The 21,751-nt window shown below is 37.8% G+C and overlaps 1 protein-coding gene across 1 annotated transcript in view; it reads right to left on the bottom strand.

Moving 5' to 3' along the window:
- Positions 1–21,481, bottom strand: part of MYBL1 (MYB proto-oncogene like 1) — a 43,330-nt gene extending 21,849 nt beyond the window's left edge. The window contains exons 1-5 of the mRNA XM_004602414.3: positions 21,149–21,481; positions 9,025–9,130; positions 8,624–8,695; positions 5,182–5,274; positions 2,937–3,157 (exon numbers count right to left, since the gene is read on the bottom strand). Coding sequence (XP_004602471.1) covers positions 2,937–3,157; positions 5,182–5,274; positions 8,624–8,695; positions 9,025–9,130; positions 21,149–21,168 — 512 coding nt within the window. The 5' untranslated portion in view covers positions 21,169–21,481. The remainder of the gene's footprint in view (positions 1–2,936; positions 3,158–5,181; positions 5,275–8,623; positions 8,696–9,024; positions 9,131–21,148) is intronic.
- Between the last annotated feature and the right edge of the window lie 270 nt (positions 21,482–21,751).

Genomic DNA, 21,751 nt, shown 5'->3' with positions numbered 1-21,751 from the left:
GTTCAAAGTTCTGCAGTGCAAGAACTCGAGTTCAATCTCTGACACCACATGGTCCCCTGAGCAACTGCTGCGGATGGGTCACCCAAGTAGGCACATGCAGCACTGTTCCTTGATGCAGGTCCACACAGCAATCTAAATTTTAATTATAAGTGAAAGTATACATAATAGTAACAAAAATAAAGATCAAGTTTAAGTATAGAAAAATGCATATACATTTATATAAGCAACTTCTAAGAAGGAGCTTGGCAAAAATTATCATCAGGAGCAGCGCCCAATCCTCCTGTGCACTGCTTGGGAGCACTTTGCCTCAAGGAGGAAAAAAAACTGAGAAATTCCAAAACCAGGACCGTTCATTTAGACAAAAACAATAATACAGTACTTTATTATCTATATTTAGCACTGTAACACTGTCGTCCCATTGTTCATCAATTTGCTCAAGTGGGCACCAGTAACGTCTCCATTGTGAGGACTGGAGCGATAGCACAGAGGGTAGGGTGCCTGCCTTGCACGTGGCCGACCCAGGTTCGACTCTTCCATCCCTCTTGGAAAGCCAGCAATCTACTGAGAGTATCCCGCCCGCACGGCAGAGCCTGGCAACTACCTGTGGCGTATTCAATATGCCAAAAACAGTAACAAGTCTTATCTATCTATCTATCTATCTATCTATCTATCTATCTATCTATCTATCTATCTATCTATCTATCTATCTAAAAAAGATAGCAGTGTGTGCTTTGCATGTTTTACATCTATTTAAAGAATCATCATCATCAAAAAAAAAAAAGGGCTGGAGCGACAGTACAGCGGGTAGGGTGTTTGCCTTGCACGCGGCCGACTCGGGTTCGAATCCCAGCATCCCATATGGTCCCCTGAGCACCGCCAGGAGTAATTCCTGAGTGTAGAACCAGGAGTAACCCCTGTGCATCGTCGGGTGTGACCCAAAAAGCAAAAAAAAATAAATAAAATAAAGAATCATCATTATCATTATCCCGTTGATCATCAATTTTCTCAAGCGGTCTCAGTAATGTCTCCATTCATCCTAGCCCTGGGATTTTAGAAGCCTCTCTTTACTCATCCTTCCCAATTGTGGTGCATTGGAGGCTCTTTCAGGGTCAGGGGAATGAGACCCATCACTGTTACTGATTTTGGCATATTAATAAGCCATGGGGAGTTTGCCAGGCTCTCCCATGCGGGCAGGAAACTCTCGGTAGCTTGCCAGGTTCTCCCAGAGGGAGAACTAGGCTTAAAGGTCGAGTAGCCGTGAAGCACTTATTTTATCTGACCGTCAAGGGTCAGAGAGAAAATAAGTGGGCACAGAGTCAGCCTCCTTCCAGTGTGCAGCAGACTCAGGTCTAATCCACTGGCAAGCCACTGGCAAGCCACAGAGAAGCCCGGAGCCCAGATCCCTGAACGTATAATAGATGCTACCATTTGTCTGTAAATATACAGGAACAAAATATATAGTATATAGTGTCTAACAACCACCATAAGATCCAGATCCCTACATGTACAAAAGATGGTAGCATTTATCTGTAAATATATAGGAACAAAATACATGGTGTCTTACATTCACCATAAGACACGGATTCCTGCATATATGACAGATGCTAGCATTTATCAGTAAATATATAGGAATACAATATATAGTGTCTTATATCTGCCATAAGACCCAGATCCCTGCATATATAATAGATACTAGCATTTATCTGAAAGTAGTATATGAACATAATAGATACTAGCATTTATCTGTAAGTAGTGTGTGAATACAATATATATTAGCATCTTTCTATAAGTAGTATATGAACACAATATATACTGGCATTTATTGTAAATAGTATATGAACAGAATAAAGAATAATTAAAAATATACATAAGGGCAAGGGAGATGGCTCAAAAATCTGGAACACAAGCTTTACATACATGGGGAGCCCTGGTTGATCCCTGACATAGCATGGTTTCCCAGTAACACCAGAAAAAACTACCATAGTACTTTGCAAAAAATATTTCCTCATTTGAGAGCTATTCTAGTCTATTTGTTAAAAAAAACAAATAGAATAGATGCAAAAACAATTTATAAACTATAAAGTACAACAGAAATAAGAGATCACAGCAATAAAAATCAAATGCATTTTTTTTGTAAAAGTGTAGATTTCCCTAACATTGTTAGTGTACTTAACTATATAGAGACTACTAAGAAACACTTGAAAAGTGCGAATGTACTTAACATATCATTGCTTGTGAGGAAAATACTTTTTAAACACATGAATATAAACATTGCTCCCATGATTTGAATTATATCATAATTAAGACTGAATTTTCTAAACAAAAGTGAAAAAAAATGAATTTTTAGAGATCATCTTTAGAGCAGTTTATTTCAGTATTATTATGTGCTATCCTCTGGTTTTAAGGATATAATCCAATATTTTTTTTAAAAAAATCTGTTCATGGGGCTGGAGTGACAGTACAACAGATAGGGAGGTTGCCTTTCAATGTGGTCAACCCTGGTTTGATCCCTGGAATCCCATATGGTTCCCCAAACCCTGCAAAGAATGATCCCTGAGCAAAAACCCAGAAGAAAATTCTGGGTGTGGCCCAAAACAACAAACAAACAGAAGTCTGTTCAGTTTAGATTCCATTCCAACCCTATTTGTACAAGAAAAATTATATTCTGACAAGATGTAAATTGAAAAGTTTTCATCTGCCTGATCTACAATGATATGTAAGCATGATTTGGGGAGTAAATAAAGTTCATAAAATTTATTTATTGAGCAAATTATTGCTATAACATATTTTACTAAAAACAACATTTATCATGAATAGTCCCAAAGATACTATGTATGGAGTCTAAATTTTAGTTATAAGTAAAAGTATACTTAATAGTAACAAAAACAAAGATCAAGTTTAAGTATAGAAAAATGCATATACATTTATATAAGCACCTTCCAGGAAGGAGTTTGGCAATTTCTGCCCAACGATTTCCCAAGCGCTTATGTGCTTCATAGATGATCCTGTCCTCTTCTTCTGTCCAGGAAGACTTCTTTACCTCAGGATTCAGATGATTATGCCATCTTTCTCTACACTGCTTGCCTATTCTTCCTTTTAAATGTTTTGCAATTAAAGACCATCTTTTTGGCCCATATTTCTGAACCAATTCAATAACCTAAAAAATAAAAAAAGGTTAAATTTTTTTTTGTGTGTACAAACATTTCTTTTGTGTACAAGTATTGAATTACTATTTTGTACACTTGAAATAATGGGGTGTTTGTTTGAAACTGTTTTATGTAAATTATGTCAATTTTAAAAGCTATACACTAAGATAATTTTAAAATATTAAGTTATGTTTTTAAATGTGTTGTATACAAACTACAACTATAATTTCTTAAAAATTCTATACATGAGGCCAGGGAGATAGCACAGAGGATAAGGCACTCGCCTTGCATACAACCAACCCAAATTTGATCCCAAATATCCCATATGGTCCCCTAAGTCCACCAGGAGTGATTCCTGAGTGCAAAGCCAGGACTAATCCCTGGGCATCATCAAATGTAGTCCAAAACAAACAAATAAAAACCCACAAAAACAAAAAAAGGTGCTGATAACAAAATATATAAACCAGCCACGATTCAATTTCAAATAAACAATTTGATTTTAAAATGGGCAAAGAGGATCAAATCAACTTCAAATACACAATTTGATTTTTAAATGGGCAAAGACGATCTGAATAAACATATTTCCAAAAAAAAATGCAGCTGGTCCTCAGATATGATGCTCAATCATTAATTGTCAGAAAAATGCAAATCAAAACCACAATGAGATAGTATCTCACATCTGTTAGAATGACTAGTATTTAAAAAAATAAGAAATAACAAGTGTTGGCAAGGATGTGAAGTAAAGTTAACATCTGTGCAATGGTGATGGGAAGGTAAACTGGTGCAATCATTATAGAAGCCAGAATGAAGGTTCTTTTTAAAAAAATTAAAAATAGGGTCCAGAGAGATAATACAGTGAGTAAGGCATTGCTTTGCAAATGGCCAACCGAGGTTCATTCCCCAGCACCACAAATGGCCCTGTGAATCTGACCAAGAGTGATCCCTGAACACAGTAAGACCTGAGCATCACAGGGTGTGGCCCAAATCCAAAAAATAAATTAAAAATAGAACTATCATATGACCCAACAATTTCACTTCTGAACATTTATTGAACACTAATTCAAAATATATCTGTACCTCTAAAAAAAAATATCTGAACCCCTAAGGTCACTGAAGCATTATTTATAATAGCTAAGACATGGAAACAAAATAAGTTTTTATCTTTAATGAATAAAGAAATTGTGGTATATATTCAATGTGTATATAAAATTGTACATGCAATCCAGGAATTTAAAAAGATGAAACATAGATGGAGAAGGGTATTGTGCTAAGTGAAATGTCAAACATAAAAAGAAAAACACTATATGCCTCACTTATATGTCATACTAAAAACTACAACAAAAAAGCTCATAGTCATAGAAGGCATACTGTTATTGTCAAAGGAAAGTGGTAAGAGAGGGTAGGAGAAATGGGTGAAGGGATTAATAGTACATACTTCCATTTATAAATAAATTATGGGGATTCTATATATAGCATAAGCACTATAGTTACCAGCACAAATATTACATATTTAAAAGTTTTTAATAATAAGATAAGTCTTCAAAGTTTTCATAATCAGAAAAAAATTTTAACTAGGTATAATGGTGGATATTAACTTAAACTTATGCTGACTAGCACTGTCTGTAGTACTGTCCTCCTGTTGTTCATCGATTTGCTTGAGCGGGCACCAGTTACATCTCCATTGTGAGACTTGTTACTGTTTTTGGCATTATTTTTCAAAAAATACAATACCAAATAATTATATTTTATACATAAAATTAATGTTACATGTTAACTATATAAATTTTTTTAAATGTTGGGGGCTGGAGCGATAGCACAGCGGGTAGGAAGTTTGCCTTGCATGTGGCCGGCCCAGGTTCAATTCCCAGCATCCCACATGTTCCTCCAAGCACCGCCAGGAGTAATTCCTGAGTGCATGAGCCAGGAGTAACCCCTGAGCATTGCTGGGTGTGACCCAAAAAAGAAAAAAAAAGTATTATAAAGAAAATAAGCTATTCCTCCTCCACAGTGAAAATAAAGAATATGAATACGTTACCCTCTGATCTTCTTCTTTAGTCCAGGGACCCTTTATCAATTCAGGGTTCAAAACTTTCTGCCATCGATGCTGGCACTGAAAATCTGAACGATTCTGAAAGAATTTAGACAATTTTGTTACTGAACAACTGTCTTCAAGAAAGCAAGTCAACCCAAACTTATGTCATCCAATCTTAAGAAGAATAAAACCTTCAATACCCTTAAATATGTACTGTCACTGTCACTGTCATCCTGCTGCTCATCGATTTGCTCGAGCGGGCACCAGTAACATCTCCATTGTAAGACTTGTTGTTACTGGTTTTGGCATAATGAATACGCCATGGGTAGCTTGCCAGGCTCTGCTCTGAGAGCAGGATACTCTCGGTAGCTTGCCGGGCTCTCCAAGAGGGGCGGAGGAATAGAACCCAGGCAGCTGCGTGCAAGGCAAGCGCCCTATCCGCTATGCTATTGCTCCAGCCCAAATATGTACTATTTCTTTTAAATATCTGAGACCCATTTTTTTTAATTGAAATCATTGGCATGGCTTAAGCCATAGATAAAAACAGAGGTTAAACCAATAGACAAAAACAGGGGCCAGAGCAATAATACAGTAGGTAGGGAACTTGCCATGCACATAGCTGACCTGGGTTCCATCCTGGGAACCTCACATGGTTCTGCATAGTCAATAAATCAAACTTTAAAAATACTAATTTACAAGTGTGTGTGTGTGTGTGTGTGTGTAAACACACAGTTCAGCAGTACATTACCCTACTCAATTAAAAAACTTCTAATGGCATATAGACTAAGTGATTACTATATAGTATCTCATTTTTAGGGCCAGGATATAGCTTAGTGGTCAAACATGTGCCTTGCATGAGTGAAGCATCCTTGGGCTGAATCCCCAGTACATTAAAAAAAAAAAAAACAGGCAACTCAGTTATTTTTTAATTCATTTCTTTAAAGTAATCAGGTTGTTCCTGATTAGCCTTATAGTATTTCTCTGTTGATGTATTTGTAGTCCTACCACACAAGTTAAACTAATAAGATGAATGTAAATTAAGCTTCCTTTTAATGGATACCTGCTAAATATGAGGAATGGAACCAAACATATGAAAAAATGCTATAAAAACAAATATTGTTATTTACATACTTTGGATAAGAAAGCTGAATAATATTTCTAAAATCACATATCTTTTTTTAAATTTTTTTTTAAATAAAAATTGTATTTTATTAAATCACCATGTGGAAGATTACAATGCTTTCAGGCTTAGGTCTCAGTTATACAATGCTGAAACAACCATCCCTTCACCAGCACCCATATACCACCACCAAAAAAAAAAAAAAACCCCACACACACACCTCCCATCCCGCCCCCCCACCCCCCGCCTTGTAACTGATAAGTTTCATTTTACCTTCTGTTTACTTTGGTTAAATTCAATATTTCAACACAAACCTCACTATTGTTGTTAGGAGTACCCCACTAGATTCAGACCTACTGTAAAATCACATATCTTATAGAGCTGATACAAATCAGAATTGACTTCCAAAATTTATTCTTGCTACTATTTGGTCTTAATTTATTGGTTACATTGGAAGTAATCATAAGCACATAAAAAGATGAGAAATTCAGTTTCTAATACAGAATTTCAAATGGGGTTTGTGGGATATAAAGTAACATAATAGGAGAATAACACCTAAGGATAATGGAGATAAAGACCAGGAGGATTGCCCCACGGTTTAAAAGCCAATCTCATGTGCTGGTGGAAAAGGCAGGTGGGATGAAGAAGAGACCACGAAGCAAATGATGGAAGGCGGAATTGCTTGGAATGGTAAATGCATGCTGAAAGTAGACTATGGACCAAACATGATGACTGCATAGTGCCTATTTTGCAAACCATAACACCCAAAAGAGAGAGTTGGAGGGAATGTGTCTGCCACAGAGGCAGGGAGTGAGACAAGGTGGGGGTGGCAGGAGGGATGCTGGGAACACTGGTGGTGGAGAATGGGCACTGGTGGATGAATGGGTACTCGAACATTGTATGAAACATAATCATGAAAATTTGTAAGCTTTGAACAATGCCAAGTATGATCTCCAAACAAAAAACAAATAAATATGATTTTTAAAAACAAAGAAGAAAAGAAAATTTGTAAGTCTGTAAATGAATTTAATGACTCACGGTCATTCATTAAAATAAAAAAATTAGAAAAAAATTTAAAAACAAAAGAATTTCACATGGGAATAGGAATATGTAGAAGTATAACTGAAAATATTCTGTAAATTATCTTTCCTTGGTGGTCTAGTGGTTACGATTTGGCACTCTCTGTAAACTGTAAAATTACACAGTAATCAATATAATAATAATTTTTTAATTACCAATTTAAAATGTTAGTATTAGATGACAAAATTTTTAACTGAGATTTTAATTTTATTAATTAGCTTTCAAAATATATAAATATACGTAATTCAAAAAAAATGTTTTAAGGTTTTTGGGCTATACTCAAAAGTACTCACCACATACTCCTAGTTCTGTGCTCAGTGATCATTCCTGGTGGTGCTTGGGGACCATGTGTGGTGCTGGGGATCAAACTTCAATCATGAGCAAGGTCCCTTAACCCCAGTAGTAACTATCAGGGCCTTAGGCTGTTTAATAGAGGCCCACTCAGGTATTTGGAATCTTGGAAGGATGTGGTCACACTGACCCAGCTCTGGGGGTTTGGTGCTCTGTCTTATATCACTTGAGATCTACCAAGACTACCTTAGTAGCACCCAGGGGATCATGTGGTACTAGGGACCTAACTCAGAGGCACACATATGTTAGGCACGTGCTCTTCCATTTGCGTTATCTCCTCAAATCCCTCTCAAAATGTTTTGACATTTGTCACAAAAATTTGTAAAGTCCTACCCAAACTTATGATATTGTTTTAAAGGCCACTGAATAGGTAAACTCCTAAAAAATTGGGCTTTTAAGCTTATTGGCAACTAACTGAACAGAATGTTTTTTAGAAAACCAAATCTAAAATAATACAAATATATTTTTGAAAAATAGAAAATTTAAACCAAATGTCTAAATGAGCACTTCTCAACCAAAGGCTCTATGTCTCCCTATGTACCCACAGGATATTTCAAGGGGGGGAGAGGTGAAAATCACATAAATGATGGAGCCAGAGAAATAGTACAGCAGGTTGGGCACTTGCCTTGTCAGGGCCAAACTGGATTTGATACCCAGCATCTCATAATGGCCCACCAAGCACCATCAGGAGTAATTCCTGAGCACAGAAACAGGAGTAACCCCTGAACATTACCAGGTGGTCAAAAAAACATTTAAAAAAATTCACAAAAATGAGGGGTCAGGGTATGAGTCTTGAGGCCAACTGGTGAGGACAGCAGGGCCACAGAAAGAATACAAGGTCAGGAAAAGGTTGAGAAACATTGATCTATGTCAGAATGATCAAGCTCCACTTACTTGAAGATGACTAGCAATGAGAGTCCAATCATCAGTTCCATGTTGTTCAACCAACTTCTTTAACTTATCGTCCTATCGAAACAAATACAAAAATTAAAATCTTTCCCTCATCCTAGTCCATTATCCCTGAACAAAGATAACTCTTCCAATGCTTTTATATCTGGCAAACATTTTTGAAAGGACTAATTCACTATAATACAGGCTCTTCCTTTTACTATACTGCTTCTATTAGTCCTGCTATCAATTCAATCCATGTCTTTGGCTTAAGAAAAACAGTGTGCTAAAAAGTTAGTTGATTAACAACTTTTCTCATTTTCTGCTTTTAAAAAATCTTTCATACCTATACTATAACAAATCAATAAATACAATTATGCTACTAGTAAACTTTAATATATAATTACCTCATCTCTTGTCCATTTTACTCTGTTCCAGAGTTTTTTCAATCCTTTTTGCTGTGGTACTTCATAATCATGATCAGCATATTGAAGGTCATCATCCTCATCCTCACTGATTAAAAACACATAAACAAAACTGTGAGACCCAGAATATTATTTAACTTTGTAAATTAAACTTGTGACTAAGATATGAGTGAAAAAGCCACTCGAACTAAAATACTAAATCAAATGAGATTATTCAAAACATCACTTGATTATGTGTCCCCAAAGAGGGACAGATGATATAGTTCAGTACAGAGTGCTTATGTAGGATATATTAGGCCCAAGGTTTGACTGCTGGCACAAAAATAAAAAACAAAATTAGGGATCAGGGATGTGGCTCAAGTGGCAGAGCATATACCACTTGCATATGCAAAACCTTAGTTTGATCCTCAGCACTGCACAGCCCTTAAACACTGTTGGTAGTGGTCCCAAAAACAACTCTTTAAAAATAAGAGATAATTCAAGCCATACAATGAAGAAGAGTTATGATTCTTTGACATGAAGAGAAGGGGCTGAAAATGCCATCAGGGTCTTTTATGTCACATTAAGGAGTTTGCCTTTGTTCTTTATTTCACCTTTAGCTTAGAAAGTTAAAGGACTTTAAATAAATAAATGAATACCATGTACTTGTGTCTCAGAAAATTCGTGGGCTTCTGAAATCACAGAAAAAAAAAATCACAAAAATCACTGCTTCAGAAAAAAATCATTTCAGAAAAAAAGGTAAAAAAAGGCCTTTAATCTTTCACAATAACAATTAATACTTCCACATATTTAACATTTGGGGGGATATTTTAAAAATATTCATTTTTATTATAGCACTGTAGCACTGTTGCATTGTCCTCCCGTTGTTCATTGATTTGCTCGAGTGGGCACCAGTAATGTCTCTATTGTGAGACTTATTATTACTGTCTTAGGCAAATCCAATACATTACGGGTAGCTTGCCAGGCTCTGCAGTGCGGGAGAGATACTCTCAGTAGCTTGCTGGGCTCTCAGAGAGGGAGGGGGGAATCGAACCTGGGTCGACTGCATGCAAGGCAAAACGCCCTACCCACAGTGCTATCGCTACAGTAGGTAAAATGCTTATGATAGTTTAAATTTTATTTGTTCTAGTTTAGGGGCCACACCAAACCAGCAGTGCTTGGTGGCTACTCTTCCAGCTCTGTTCTCAGGAGACCACTCAGTGCCTGGGTCTGAGCCATGTACATGCAAACTGTCTGCTCTTCCTGTTGAACTATATCTTTAGCTTCTAGTGGTATTTTTAACGAGCCATTTCTTCTTCTATTATGCCTTTTAAGTGGCTATGGTTTATACTTTAGCATTAAAAATAACTGAAGCAATTATATTCAGGTCAAAAAATAACTGATCTATTAATATTACCACCAAGAAAAGGTAAAACACAATTAATTCGAATATATATATGTATATATGTACATACATATATCTCAAGATATAAACAAACTGTTATGGGGCTGGAGCAATAGCATAGCGGGTAGGGAGTTTGCCTTGCATGCGGTCGACCCGGGTTTGATTCCCAGCATCCCATATGGTCCCCTGAGCACCGCCAGGAGTAATTCCTAAGTGCAGAGCCAGGAGTAACCCCTGTGCATTGCCGGGGGTGATCCAAAGAGCAAAAAATAAAATAAAATAAACAAACTGTTGTGAGACAGAAGACTTGAACAAATGGAAAAACATGTAGACCACGTTTTTTCATAGGAAAAAAAATTATTAAAGATGTCCAGTCTTCCTAAGTTTATTCACTAATTTAAATAAAATGAATAAAAACATGGATAGATTTTTCTGGGGGCATTAAGTGTATTCCATAATTCATTTGAGGAAATTAACAGTTATGGTAAAAAAATCTAAAAAATAATATTGGAAGAATAAGCAGTACCCAATATGAAAAAACTAATATAAACAAAAATAATAGTATTGATACATAAACAGATATGCAAACCAACAGAATCAAATATTTAGGGGAGAAAAAAATCCAATTGAGAATTTCATATCACAATAACAAAACAAATCAAAAAAATAAATGGTATTGATAGATTGTTTTGAGTTTTTTGGTGTACTCAGGGATTGCTCCTGGCTCTGTGCTCAGGGATTGAACCCTGATCTGAGACGTGCACAGCAAGCACACTATCATTCCAACCCCAAGACAAATAGCACAATAGATAATTTCTTCTATTGTGCCTTCTAAGTGGCTATGTTTAATTAAATTTCAAAGGGCCAAAGTGGTAGTACATCAGGTAGGGCATTTGCCTTGCACACAGCCAACCCAGGTTCGATCACCGGCATCCCATATGGTCCTCCCAAGCACTGCCAAGAGTAATTCCTGAATGCATAGCCAGGAGGGACCCTTGAACACCATCAGGTGTGGCCCAAAAAAAACAAATCAAAAAGGAAAATAAAGTTCAAGTTCTACAGGGACAGCAGTGGAGGGTCTTGAGAGCTTGTCACTTTGCACACCAATAGGAGAAATCTTAACATTATCATAATTATGTTACCTAAAGTATAATACACAAAAAAACTAAACATGAGTATATCTAGAACGCTATTATCAAACAGAATTATAATGCAAGGCACATATGTAATTTCCTAGTAGTCATTTAAATAAATGGAAACAGGCAAAACTAATTCAATAGTATTCAATCCAATATGTAAAATTTACCATTTCAACATGTAATCAATATAATAATAAAAGAGTTTACTTTCCATTTTCTTACTAAAGTCTTCAAAATAGTATGTTTATTTTATGGTTAAGTATTTTGTAGCCACATATTTGAAAAGATCAACAGTCACTTCTAGCTTTTGTTCCTTTCTTACTGGGCACAGCATATCAAGAAGACAACAGCCCATTGGGCTCAGGTAAAAAAGGTCAAGGGCAGACACACATTTTTAGTAATCTCATACTCAATATGCCAAAAACAGTAACTGCAAGTCTCACAATGGAGAGAGACTTTACTGCTGCCTGCCGAGCAAATCGATGAACAATGGGATGACAGTGACAGAGACAGTATTCTGGGAACATTAGTCATAAGAACACAACAGTTCCAGAAAAGAGGTCAGGCCTTTCTGAAAAAATGAATGAGATGATTTGGAGTAAACAAAAGAGTAAATCAAATCATGAGAACCTAAAAATAAGTTAAAATTTATTTAAATATTCTAAGTATCAGGCATTGTGTCAGTTTATGAAATTTCTCTCTTAAAACCCCACAACTACTCTAAGAAGAGAACACCAGTATATTATTGTCACTATTGTTGTTTCTTGTACAGGTCATACCAAATATCTTATGACTAAACTCCAAAACTTACTACTCAACCACTATTACTACTATATACTAGAAAAACCAAAGAAAGAGAAAACCAAGAGGCTGGAAGATAACAAAGACAAGTCTCAAACTTTGAAATCAGAAAGTTCTAGTTCAAGCTTAAGTATTCACTCTGTATCCATGCATATATTAACCTTCCAAAGGCTCTATTTATAAAATTGCTGCAGATTCCTCTTATTTCAAAATCAGAATACCTCCTACCTTAAGTGCTGCTTTAGGACAGAATTAAGTGGGAGAAAAAAGTAAAATACAATTCACAGCACATGATGTGGAGAGGTGGCTCAGTATTATATGTGCATAAGCTAACTGCCTAATAGTATTCAAGGTTATTTTTGCTTTCCTACATCTTACTCTTTCAAAAATTCATTCTGATTTCAAATAGCAAAAGTTTTGATGACTTAATCTTACTATATTTAAGATTACATAGCTAGTTCTTAATATACAAAATAACATATCTCAATATTATAAAACTAAAAACAAATAAAGGCATAGATTTAACATATACTGTCTATAGATATTTTGCAGAAGTTTGAAAGTTCCCTTCTCACTTTCACAGGGTTAAAATTCTTCATAACATAAAGCCACCAAGATTCCATAATCCCCGACCTACGCTATTTAGCTGCTTCTTTAGTCAAAGTACTACAGCATTCCAAAGTGCTCATCCTAAATTCAGCATCTATTTGTAATACTCAGTCCCAAATGCCTTTATACTCGATTTTTGAATTATGCCAAATATTAAAGCCAAATTTAATAAAAGATATATTTTTTTGCTCTCAGAAATATCACCTAATAAGCCCAGAATCAATTAAGTCACTTAACAATTCATTCTGAGAATTTGAAGACTGCTAAGCTTACTGTTCAATTTGTACATACTCATACTTACGGCTTTTACCCTTCCTCACAATCCTTTTGACACTTACCAACCTTCTCATAAGCTCAGAATTGAAAGACCGTATGTAAAACTGCCTCACAGCAACAACCAGTACACGCCATTCAATTACTGCTAAGACTAATAACATTCCCCATCTTCTTTCACCTCTTCCAAGTACTTAGTATTCCAACATTTCAAAATTCCCCCACTTCCTTCCAACCCAATCAAAACTTCCACTTCCTCATAAGTTGGTGTCAAGTTACCATGAGAGAAAAATCAAAATAAAACACCTATTTTAACAAATAAAACAATGGCCTCTAAAGAGAGGTAAAAGGCATCTATTTGTTCAGAAGGACTTTCAAGACAAGAGTGCATCCTAGGGGCTGGAGCGATAGCACAGCGGGTAGGGCATTTGCCTTGCACGAGGCTGACCCAGGTTCGATACCCAGCATCCCATATAGACCCCAAGCACCGCCAAGAATAATTCCTGAGTGCAAAGCCAGGAGTAACCCCTGAGCATCTCTGAGTGTAACGTAAAAAAAAAAAAAAAAAAAAAAAAGACAAAAAAAGAGTGCATCCTAATTGATAATTAAGCAGAACTTGCAGAAACTTAATTGCTAGAGGAGTTCTGTGGGCTGCCTCCTAACTTTTCCTTGAACTGTCTCCAGCAAGCACCACTTCCTGCCATTTCAGATAGCCCTTAGTGGTGCTTTTCACAAATTCCCATTTATTTTCCTTCAGATTCTAATAGCTACAATATACTGTCTTAAAGCTTTAGATTATTTCTGGGGCAGGAGAAAAGCTGAATCTGTGAAAAGCATACTTTGCATATGCTTGAGGTTTGGTAATAAAGCCCAGAAGCACAAGGTCCCCTACCATAACAGAAGAAACCCCCCTGCACACCTCCTTCCTCTCAGGCAGCTGGAAGTAACCCAGGCACTGCCAGATTTGTCCCAAAAACAAATCAAAAATTAGGTTCTTCTAAATAAAAATTTTAATTGCCTTCATATATCTTGAAAACTCACAAAAATATCATCACATCTAATTTGCATGAAATTTACCTTAAAATTGCTATTAAAATATTTTAATGAATCAAAAAATGTTTAGTAGAAAAAGCAACGAGTTATTTTCCTGAAAATTTACCCACTGACTAAAATTCTACTTTATTATTTTTTATTGTAGTTTTAGTAAACCTGGTTACAATGAAATCAACTTCTGCCTCACTTTTTAACCACATTTGTGAGAAATGTTATTTCTACATGAGATTTCACTCTGTTTTGCATCAGCAAGGGCATTAGTTTCAGTTTGATAGCCCTATCAATGTTGAAGAAACTGAGTTTTTTTGAGTAGGTGAATGTGATGACAGATTAAAGTAGAATTCTTAGAATCTTCTCTCTACCACTGGGACTTTCCAAAGTCTATCACCTTAGCTGTGTTTTTAGTTTTGGCAAGAAGTTATTTCAATATTATTTAAAAGGTTATTGAAAGGATGATGTAACTCTTAAACATGTCAGGGAAAAAAATATAAAAGCAGAGGATGCAAGAGAATGTCTACAACATGCAGAGGAAGAGGGTAAAGGATAAAAACCCCACAAGAAACAATAAAAAAGACTCTTAACAATGAAACAGCCCCATTGCTAGCTCTCCCTCTTTACTTTGGAGAGTGAACTGCATTTCAACCTGAGATATTTACTCTTTCCCCTCTGAGCAGTCCTAGCCCTCTCCTCCCTCTCACCCTGCCCTATCTTTCTCTAAGAAAATGTCTCTAAATAGGACTATTTTATTTTTTTGAAAAAAAAAAAAAAACATTGTATAATAATGGTTAGACATCATCAAACCGAACTAATTTTTTTCTGCTTTTTATATCATTTCTGTATTGCAGCAATCAGTATTGGCATATGTAATAAATAAAGTCAATTTCCTGCTCATCCTACTCAGTAACTGTCATTGTCATTCCATTGCTCATCAATTTGTTCAAGCCGGCAGAAGTAACATCTCCATTGTGAGACTTGTTGTTACTGTTTTTGGCATATAAAATACACCACAGGGGGCTGGAGTGATAGCACAAAGTGTAGGGCGCTTGCCTTGCACGCAGCCAACCCGGGTTTGATTCCCAGCATCCCATATGGTCTCCTGAGCACCGCCAAGGGTGATTCCTGAGTGTAAAGCCAGGAGTAACCCCTGTGCATCGCCGGGTGTGACCCAAAAAGCAAAAAAAAAAAAAAAAAAAAATACACCACAGGTAGCTCGCCAGGCTCTGCCATTGCCATGCGGGCAACATACTCTCGGTAGCTAGCCGGGCTCTCCGAGAGTGGCAGAGGAATTGAACCCGAGTTGGCTGTGTGCAAGGCAAATGCCCTACCGCTGTGCTATCGCTTCAGCCCCATACTACTCAGTAAATAAATAAATAATTTCTAGCTTAGGGTGACTAAAAGACAAGAAAACAGGTTGTATTTCTTCTCCAGTCACAAAGCAATAACAGAAGATGAATTTGCTCTCTGAACTTCTTTCTACCCAGACTTGATTTCCAGAAATATCTGCCAGTTTTATTTTCTAAACCAAAGAAAACTATTTCTTCTATAACAAATACTGAAGCTAAGTACTAGATCCAATAGAAAAAAATAGATTATGAACAAAGTGACTGGGGTAATTATTAAACAATATAAGCACATACACAGACAAAAATACTTTGATTCAAAATAAGGTAGAAAAATAGGAGTAATTTTACTCAAGTGTATGCTAACAGAAGGTGATCATTGTAACTTTCCCTGTGAAATAATAAAATAGTCACATTTCACAATATGAAGATAAGATATTGGGAAAAATTTGATTTTATTTGGGGGGTCGTGGGGTTAAGCAATGGCTCGCTAATGGCTACAGTTCATGTCCAAGACTTGTTTTAAAGGACACTAATTATGTCATCTAAAATGAATAAAAGGAGGTACTCAGAAAAAGATCTTGAGAATTTAGATTTTTCTTACTTAAAAAGAAAATAGTGGGGCTGGAGCGATAGCACAGCGGGTGGGGCGTTTGCCTTGCACGTGGCGGACCCAGGTTTGAATCCCAGCATCCCATATGGTCCCCCGAGCACCGCCAGGAGTAATTCCTGAGTGCATGAGCCAGGAGTAACCCCTGTGCATCACCGGGTGTGACCCAAAAAAACAAAACAAAGAAAAAAGAAATATATCAGAACTATAAAGTTTGCTTTAATAAAATCTCTTTAATTTAGTTATTTTTAACTACAAAAGGCATCAAATCTACAATTTTTATCACAAAAAATACAACTTTAATATATTGTCTTAGTGGGGTGCCTGATTTTTAAAATCCAATCAAGTTCTAAATATGGAACTTAATCATACTGATTTAATAAAAGTGAAATTAGGCCACCCAGTGGTTAATATGATGTACTGCACCCATGAATAGTTTTCTTATTCTAGATTGAACTAGCATCACAAGTAAAATTAATTGGACTTCATTTAACCATTATTAATAGTAACTAAAATAAATTCTGAAGAAAGTTCTACCTAGATATAACAAAAATATTATTTTTTCCATTTTATTTCATTAGTGTATGTTTATTTTAAAATAAAAAATATTATGAAAGTGTTGAAAATCAGATTTATATGAAAGACTGTAATAATCTTATAGACAATAAAATCCTAACCCCTTATATCAACAGGTAAAAAACTGGGATACTTACATTACTTGCTTTCTTGAAATAATAGTGCTTGTTCATTCAAGGCTGATTAAAAGTTAATTCAAGGCTGATTAAAAAATCAGTTTTCATATATCAGTAGTCACCTATAATTTTCATATTGGAATAACATAGTAAAACTGTTTCCTTCACATATCCCATAGAAAAATATTTACCAATTCAAGAACTAACTAGTTTTTATCTTTTCAGTTTAGTCACAGATCATCTCACCTGTAAATGCCTGACTCTGTTGTTACTTAACTAGACTTCCAGTTCCTAAGTAACCTTTTTATTTTATTTTTTGATAAAGCACGAAATTTTTATTGAAAATTATTGTCAATAAGGTTTTTGTATTTAAAAAGGAAGAAATGTGTGTTCAATAGAGAACATGGGCTTCTCCAGAGTAGAAAAAGGCAAGCAAAGAAATACAGAGACAAGCAATCGAGATGCATATTTAAGGAACACCAGCTTGAAGAGCAAGCCCAAAGTAATGTTTTGTAATACTTATTCTTAAGAGTAGAACTGACTTTTATTTAGTGCAGAATTGACTTTTATTTAGGCTTGGTTTTGAATTTTTTGATTCCGGGACTCACAGACGAACTCTACCACTGACTTATCCTTAAGAAGAAACTACTTTTATTTATTTATTTATTTTATAATATAGGAGCACTGCTATTTATTCAGCCATTGACTAAAGAAGAAATTACTTTTAAAATCTAAATACACTAATGACAGAGCATATGCCTTGCTTGTGTGAGGCCCTGAGTTTGAGACTCTGCACTGAAGGGGAAGAAGCCCTAAACACAAATTAATAACCGACACACCAATTTTAGCACCACCTGTAAATTATGTCATTGAAAGCCCCAGTGGGATCAAAACTATTTAAAATCACAACATTAAATGAACCTTTTCCTTTATGTAAATCTAGATGTGACATTAACAAAAGAGATAATATCTTCATTTGTTTCATACAGTTAAGTTTTTAATCTTTTTTCCCCAGATCATACAGAAAAATAATCCAGTTACAGTATTAATACTTGTAGTCTTATGCAAAACTTTTAAATAGCAAAGTTTAAACTTCAAATATTTAAATGCCAAAAAAATAAATTTAAATACTAAAAAAATTAAATGGCTGTATAGTAGATATATTTTTTGGAGGGGGACAGTATGTTTTGGGCCACACCTGGCAATGTTCAGGGGTCACTTCTTGTGGTGAATAGAACCAGGGTGGAATGCATGCAAAGAAAGCAGTACTTAACCTATATTATCTCTCTGTCTCCTAGAGTAGAGACCTTAAAATGGTTATTGCATTTTTCTTCCAACTATAAATTATTTCTTAAGATATTCAACCAAAAGGATGAAATTAGACTTTGTCTAACAAATAGATTACTTCCATTTAAAAATATTTCATATTTTATCTAAGTTAAATCATATGAACATAAAGAAATGTTTTAGAGCAGGAAATACACTCCAGCATGAAGACCCTAAGAAACACACCCCCATCCAGACATGATTGATTTCTTGGTACATCATCAAATTGTGCAATACTTTTTGATATAGGAGTAGCTCCACACCACATTTATTTACCCCAGCCTTAGAACTCTTAAGTCATTTGTTTGAATTAGTCAGCAAAGATTGAGCCTACAGTTTTAACTATGTTTAGATCTCAAAGTTCAGTTTCATCAAAATACATAATTTTATAAGTATTTTTTTTAGACTATTACTATGACACATGCACAAAACTTTTTAACACTTTTTCTGTGGAGGTTTGAGGGCCACACCCAATGCCCAGGGTTTACTCCTGTCTCTTTGCTCAGGGATCACTCCTGGTGTGCTTGAGGGACCTCATGGGATGCTGTAAATCAAACCCAGGTCAGCCACCATCAAGGTAAGCACTTTGCCCACTGTACTATCTCTCTGGCCTACATATTTTTTAATGAACAGAAAGAAAATCAGTTAGAGAAGGTAGAGACCTGACATTTAAGTATTCACGTAGGACCCTAACTAAATGCTGATGACAGCATTAATCAAGAAACTGTTGAAATGGGGGCTGGAGAGATAGAATTGCAGGCAATGTTTTTGCCTTGCCTTGCGTGTGGTTAACTAGCATTCAATCCACAGCACCCATATGGTCCCCTGAGCCATGCTAGGAGTAATTCCTGAGTATAAAGCCAGATCCCTGAACACAGCATGTGATGGCCTGAAAACAAAAAGTTACTTCATTCAGCCAAAAAAAAAAAAAAAAAGCTTCTGCAGATAAGATTAACATCAATATTGATAAGCAAATAATGCCATACAATGAGCAAAACAAATTTGTTACTGAGGTAACATACACTTGTCACCTGGCATATTTTAAAAAATTTTGTAATTAATTCCAAAAAATAGACCTAAATCAGTAACTTAGCAATTATAATTACAGAAGTCTTTATTATGTTTTTTTTTCTAAACTGATTCTGGCAAAAAAGCAGTGATCCTAGCTGGGAGATTTTGCCCCCAAGAGACATTTGGTAATATCAGCAGACATTTCTGATTGTCACACCTGGGGGCAGTGGAGTGTTGCTGGCAGTTACCACAAAGAAGCTAGGGAGGGTGCTAAACTGCCCTACCAAGCACAGGACAGCCTGATTATTTAATCCAAAATACCAATAGTGTCAAGATTAAAAACACCATTCAACGGGCCAGAAAAGTAAGTACAGTCCTTAAGGTGCTGCCTTGATGGGGTTGACTGGATTTCCGTGCACTGCATATGGTGCCTTGAGCCCTGCCAGGAATGATCCCTGAAAGCAGAGCCAGGAGTAAGCACTGAACAATGGCCCACTCCCCTAAAACAAAACAAAGCAACCTCAATTCTAGGCAGTGTGTGTGTGTGTGTGTGTGTGTGTGTGTGTGTGTGTACACATCTGTGCCACCTCAAAAGTTTGACTTATATTATTGACTATTAAAAAAAGCCCAGAGGAACTTGACTATTAATATGGAATTATTTTATGCCAGTGTCTAAAACAAACAAAAAAACCCTTACACACTGGTAAGGCTTAAACTAAATATTATGTGTAGCTTTGACATATCTGACATGTCTGCAATAAACGAATTTCAATTTCCAGTTAAGGCTCTGATAGGCAGAGATTAATAGAGGGATTGAACTCTTGCCTTGGATGTGGACAACCCCACTTCAATCCGGGCACCACCCAAAGTGACCCTGAGCACAGCACTCTGTAACCAAAATACCAAACCAAATCAAACAAAAGGCTCTGAGGCTGTGGACCTAGATCAATAAAATAATTTGGAAGCCCTACCAAACAGATATTTTAGGTAACAGTTAATATTGACAAATGAAAGCCACATGCAAGTCAGGGGCAGCTAGTTTAGTGACCTACAAATAAGAATCAGACCTAGAAATGAATCAGCTTACATCTCCAAAATACAACGGGGATGGGGGTGGAGTGCCCGCCCTCAGTGCCAAACTTAGATACAGCGCCAAACACAAATACTCAAGGTATTAAGTGAATCAAATACATTGTTTTTATTTTAGGATCAAACTCCTGGCAGGTTGTAACAGTGTAGCAGCTTCCCCGGAAGAGACTAGAGGGATGAAAACGAGTATCTGGACATGCCACAAAGCTGAGTCTGGAACAGCCAACACAGAAAAAATGCCAAAGGTCCACTCCCGTCTCTGCCATTCCTCACAGGCCGCGATGATGGCAGAGGCGGTCCCCACCCACCCAGGCACATCCGAGTCCCTCCTGTCACCGGGACAGTCATTCAGGGAGGAGAAAGAGAAAAACGATCAACTCTTTCCAATCGGTCCAGGCAGGACACGATCGTTCTCATCTGCGTGGCCGTCCCCTCGAGCCCCCCCCCCCCACCCCGCGAGTGGCCCTGGCGAGAGAAACCTTCAGTCCAGAAGCGGCTGTGAGAAGTCAGGCGTCCAGACCGGCAGGGAGTCGAACCAAAGGAGCAACCTGGGTCGTAGTTACTCACTTTCTGCGTCGGAAACACACGGGTCCCCAACTCTCCGCACCGTCACGGCCGCGCTCCGGCCTGTGGGACCGACGCGGATGCGGAGCTGAGGGCAAGGAAAAGCCCTGGCCGGACTCGAGAGAGGGGCCTGGTGGGGGAAGCAGTCGGGAAAGACGGAGAGTCGGGGCCGAGGCGGACCCACAGGCGCTGGGCGAAAGGAATGTCACACCCACCTGCGCGACCTCTTCGCCATCCTTCAAGAACCGCATAGGCAGGCTGGGCAGGGATGCAGCTCAGCCTCCTCCAGCCTCGGGCGAATGCTGCTTCTCCCCGACCCTCCCCGTCACTTGACCTGCTCCCTCTCTCAGGCGAGACCGAGTGCGGAACGCACGTCCCGGGCAAGGGCAGCACGGAGGGATGGGCTGGCGGACGGCGACCCGCCCCCCCGGTGCGCGGCACGGCTCCTCGTCCCGGCCAGGCCAGGTCAAAAATGCCCCAACATGTCAGGGAGCGCGCTCCCGCCCTCCGCGAGTCCCTCCCGCCTCGGCTCAGCCTCCGCGCAGCGGTCCCGGCGCGGCTCTCCCCGCGGCCGCCCGCCCCCGCCCTCTCCCCGCAGCGAGCAGCTGTGCAGCGCTCGCAGCCTCCTGCAGGGTTTTGTCCGCACCGCCGAATCTCGCGCCCAGCCTCCCTCAAGAGCCGCCGTTTGAATCTGCGCACGCGGCCCCCAACCTCATTGGCTGTCGCGGGCGCTCGCGGGGGGACGGGGGCGGGGCGGGGAGAGCGCGCGCGACGGAGGGCGGGGCTGGGGAGCTGGAAGACTCGACTGGAACTCGCGG

This window comes from Sorex araneus, chromosome 2 (genome assembly GCF_027595985.1).
Source record: "Sorex araneus isolate mSorAra2 chromosome 2, mSorAra2.pri, whole genome shotgun sequence".
Lineage (NCBI taxonomy): Eukaryota > Metazoa > Chordata > Mammalia > Eulipotyphla > Soricidae > Sorex > Sorex araneus.
Note: the sequence above shows the minus strand (reverse complement) of the source record. Positions and strands in the feature narration are given on the sequence as shown.